The sequence below is a fragment of the Choloepus didactylus genome, chromosome 10, assembly GCF_015220235.1.
Source record: "Choloepus didactylus isolate mChoDid1 chromosome 10, mChoDid1.pri, whole genome shotgun sequence".
Classification (NCBI taxonomy): Eukaryota; Metazoa; Chordata; class Mammalia; order Pilosa; family Megalonychidae; genus Choloepus; species Choloepus didactylus.
In genome coordinates, this window is record NC_051316.1 from 52,524,002 (window position 1) to 52,528,903 (window position 4,902).

General features: G+C 39.1%; 1 protein-coding gene across 1 annotated transcript; it reads right to left on the reverse strand.

The window, feature by feature from the left end:
* Positions 1-1,391: 1,391 nt before the first annotated feature.
* On the reverse strand, positions 1,392-4,902 carry LOC119545188 (probable ATP-dependent RNA helicase DDX46). Its single transcript, XM_037850754.1, has 2 exons — positions 4,671-4,902; positions 1,392-4,627 (listed from the first exon to the last, which is right to left on the reverse strand). The coding sequence occupies exons 1-2, from the start codon at positions 4,900-4,902 to the stop codon at positions 3,039-3,041; spliced, it is 1,821 nt and encodes a 606-aa protein (XP_037706682.1). The 3' UTR covers positions 1,392-3,038.

Consider the following 4,902-nt stretch of genomic DNA (forward strand, 5'->3'; position numbering starts at 1 on the left):
AGAGTTTGAGCATGTCAAAGAATCATGATTGAGTCATGTTTGAAACACATCAAATATAAATCCACATGTTCATAATAATACTAAAAAAAAAAGAAAAACACCTCATCAGTTACTGTTGCAAGTTGCTAGTCCACCAATCCATTATTGAGAAAACTGATAATTAAGCATTTATCCTGCCTTTTATGTACAAACTTTAATTTTAGGAGAACCAAATAGTTGATAAGGGAAAATTTCTTTTTATAGAAGAATTCTAGCAAATGTACTCAGAAGGAATAATAGAATCAGAATGAATTAAGTAAAATGGTCTTAACCATCACCAACAGATGCTAACATCATATATGGAAGGTTGCTGGCGAATTTATCACAGATGAATCAGGCTGACAACATCAGAATCCACTATTTGCTCTTGGCCTTGCCAAATATTAAACCTCTAAATCTACCTACCAGCTTATAGAAAATATTAGGAATGGAGAAACAACCTAATTGCCATCATGAAGAAGCAATCAGCCAAATCCAGAATGTGGGATATTTTATGGGACAAATGACCTTTAACAAATAAATGAGGTGAGGGAGATCTGCTGTGGAATAAAAGAGACTTAAAAAAAATTAACAACCAAATGCAATGTGTGGATTTGTTTGGATCCTGGTCTCTGGGGCAGTATCCTCTATGTTCCTGGTTGCAGCTTCTTGTCCTGTGAGCCTTCCTGGTTAAAATCTGCAGCTATGAAGAAGTATTCTGTTCCTTCTCTTGACTCGGTTAGAGCCCAGGGACATTTACCTGCAGCCTCAGCTGCACCGGGATTCCTGCTGGTGACAAGCATGTGAGCATCTGCATCAGGCCAGTCCACCCGGCTTGTCCCCGTACCCCAGGGAGCAACTCCATGCCCTGCCGTGGCCAGCATGGCTCTCAACACAGCATCCCTGCCACCAGTTGCTGGGGGTGGAGGGGTGGGAGTGGGAAATGAAATCGCAGAGCCTCTCAGCCTGACTGCACAGCCCTGTTATAGTTGTGTGAGGTGAGAGCTGGCAGAGCTGCTACCCCCTCTTCTCTAGCACACACCCTCTTTCTGGGCAAAAACCTGGAGAGAGAAAGCAAGACCAACCTCCCTTCTCCTCCTTTCCTTTGTTCTTCCCACCATTTTCTTGATCAGAAAGTAGTGAGTTTTTCTTGAATTCTTCTGTCTCAACCTCTGCTGCAACAGACTGATGCACTATTTTTTTTTTTTTTTTGTAGGAAAATGCAGATTGAATTTATTTGAATTTATTTTATAAGGAACTTAGAAAACATGAGCAAATAACTGATATTGCATTAAAAAACAAATTAACAACTGTACATCATCCAAATTTTAAAAATTTAAACTGTCAGTGTGACACTAAAAAATAACATGTTTCATTTTAGAACAAAATACCATCAGTGGCTCATCACAATTAGATATACAAACATAAAGGTAATGCTAAAATTATGCAAACTCTGAATCCCAAAGTGATTCAATTGACTGAAAGGAGCACCAATTGTCACCAATGTGGGACTGCCACATATTCTATTAAAGGAAAATAAACTACCCCACTGGGTGATGAAAATAAGCAAATACATTAACTGGGGAGAAAAAAGGAGCTCAAGATGCTTGGAATTTTAAAGTAAATGGTTTATTTCGTTCTGTTGGTCCATGTGTTTTGTTTGCTTTCTTCCTCTAAGAAAATAAGTGGTTGTGTGAGTTATCCAAGAATACTTCCCAGTTGTCTTGGTTTTTCAGTAATGAAAACTTTGTAGTGAAAAAATGATGGTTGATACTCTGTAACTTGAGGCTTTTAATGTACTATTAAGAAAATGATTTTAACAGCTAAATTATGCTTTGATTTTTTTTTCTTTTATAAAAATCTTAAGTCAAGAATACTCAAAGGATCACTGTGTCTCTTAATTTAAGAAAAATATTTATTTAATTCCTGAAAAATCCCTTTTCTGGAAGTGAAAACATGAAGTTCTAATATACCAGGAAAAGAATATTAAGTGATCCAATTATAATAATTTAAATTAGAATATTGAGAAATATTTCTGATGGTTCAAAACTACAACTTATGATTTCCTGTGAACTAAATTTCACTGACAGAAGTTGAAATCTAAGTCCAAAAAATGGGTAGCAATATGTCTAAAAATTTTTATGAAACAAAATTTACAGCCTATTCAATAATCCTGAAGGAAAACCAGATTAAAAGTAGTTGAATATTTGTACATACAATATGTACAGATGCATAAACAAAAACTTTCAGGGAAAAAAAAAAAAGGAATCATGTTTACTGTTTATAGGCTACAAACCATTTACTTTTAAGGAACATTTTAAAAAGGAGTTGGTAGCTAGGAGTGGAGTCAGAGGATGCAGGGGGAACCTAAAAGTAGTAAAAACTAAAACTCTTTGCAGTGTAAGGAAATGCAAAAACTCATACTAAAATCATTAATTGTACAAAAACCAAAGTAGTCCAACTACTGCCCATTTATGATGATAAAAATTGAAACAAAAGCTCTAAACCCATTTTGTAAAAATTCTATTATAACATTTTAAGATCCAGTTCATATTATTCCACTGAATCAAGTAAGATTTAAGGTCAAGTGGGGAATTTGGGACACAAAATTAAAGAGAATTTTACCTTTTCTCAGGTGATGCTAACAATTTCATTGTAAGAGGATAAGATGAATAGCCCCTTAGCAACTGGGTACACTTTATTAACTAAAATGGAAAGTCCAAATATTTCAATTTTTTAACCTCTGGTCTATTACTCAGATACTTAAAATATACTTACTGATATTTAAGTTTTATCTTAAAGGACATTATATTCTGAAAACAGGTCTGTTTTAAATATAGTTTGATAAGTGTGGGGGTACTTACTGGGTGAAGATTTCTTTAGCAATACTCGTTTCTTGAATTTAAAAAATCAGAAAGACAAAATTTTAAAAATCTTAATTTACAACAGATTGTAAACAGGAGACAACAACTGAAACATGTATCACAGACCAGCACAGATAAAAAGTTTTCTTCGGTTGTTTATAAGACTTTGTATCTTCCTTTATTTGTTGGTTGGTATGAATTTTGCAGGCGGATCAGTTCTTCTTTTATGAGCCTGGTGATTTCTGCCTTTGCTTTCTGCACAGCCAGTTCATTGGCACTTTCAATTGCCAAGTAAATTTTCCGCTCTCCTTCCTTGGGTTCTTTGCCAGGAGGGAAGTATGTTCCTCTGATTGTAATTGCAGCTTCAGAATATTCACTGATTCTCTGCAGAGCTTCCTTAGAGGTAACTTTCCACCTAGCAGTCTGTGGAAAGTCATTGATCTCTAATTCTTCCTCATATCTCTTAAAAGACTCATTCTGTCCACCATCTTGTCTCTCCTCTTCCTGTTTCTCTAAAGGCACATAATTGAGCTTGGCATTGATCTTTTCAGCAAGTTGCTCTGCAATGGTTTTTGCAGACACAGTGGGAGCCAGAATAGTGCCACCTCTGAGAATTGCATTGGTGGCCTGTTGCATCACATCTACCTGAGACTCGATGCCCAAATTCTTTTGAGCATTTATTCTCAGAGCCAATCTCTTGGCAATTTCTAATTTCTCAGCATTTCCCGCAGTTGGAGCAGGAACGCTAGATGTCCCAGGAGCAGCCATATCTTTCACTCTCTTCTTTGAATTAAACATGCTCTCAATTTGCTCATCAATATCAACTGCGGCATCCTCATCATCTGAATCTTGTAGACCAAGAGCTGCCTTTTGTAACTTCTTCCTTTCATTAGCCAAAGCTTGTTCTGTTTCATCAAACTTGAATCCCTTACCAGAAAAACCACTACTCTTTTTAATTATTTTTCCCTCAGCTTTCTGTTGATCTTTGAAATCACTCCAAAGTTTTTCCAGATCAGGAGGCACTGTGGTCCCTGATAATTCAAGTGCTTTAATTATGTCACCAGCATAGCGAGCCTGATCTTCTGTGATAAAAGTATAGGCATAACCTTTGTTGCCTGCTCTTCCAGTCCGTCCTGCTCTGTGCACATAATCCTCATAATGGTTGGGGCAGCTATAATTTACTACAAGAATGAGGTGTTTCACATCCAGACCTCGGGCAGCAACGGAAGTAGCCACAAGAAGTTTGCAGCTCCCATTTTTAAAGTCATTTATGATGCTATCTCGGTCATATTGATCTATGCCTCCATGAAGAGACATGCACGGATAAGATGCTCTCATTAAATCTTTCAGAAGACCATCAGCATGTTCCTGCTTATCCACAAATATAATGACAGATCCTGATTCTTGATAATGACCTAAAAGCTCAAGTAACTTCAAGAATTTCTTTTCTTCTTCAATCACAATCACTTGTTGCTCCACGTCTGAGCAAACCACACTTCTGCCTCCAACCTGCACTTCAATTGGTTTACTCAGGATTCTGCGAGCCAAAGCCTCCATGGCTCTGGGGAAAGTAGCTGAAAACATGACCGTCTGTCGATCAGGACGGACATTATCCACAATGCGCATGACCTGTGGTTCAAAACCCATGTCAAACATTCTGTCTGCTTCATCTAGAACAACATATGTCACTCTGCGAAGATTTGTGACCCGACCCACTTGGGAATACTTCCTTCTCAGCAAGTATCCTTAGAAAAGCAGAAGGAGTAGCTGCCACCATCTTCGCTTTGCCTGCCGCGGACTCTCGCTCCCACCTCCCCACCCGCCTCCGCTTTACTACGAGCGGAGGCCCCAGGCCGGGGGTGCGGCCGGCCGGCCTGCCCGCCCTGCGGTGGGGGTTTGCGGAGGGGCGCAAGCCTCGGCAGTGCGGTGGGCTCACCCCCACCCCCTCGGCCTCGCCCGAGGGCGCGAAGTGGCGCGAAGCTGCAGGTCGGGCGCCGGCACAGGCACCTCGAAGGACCAT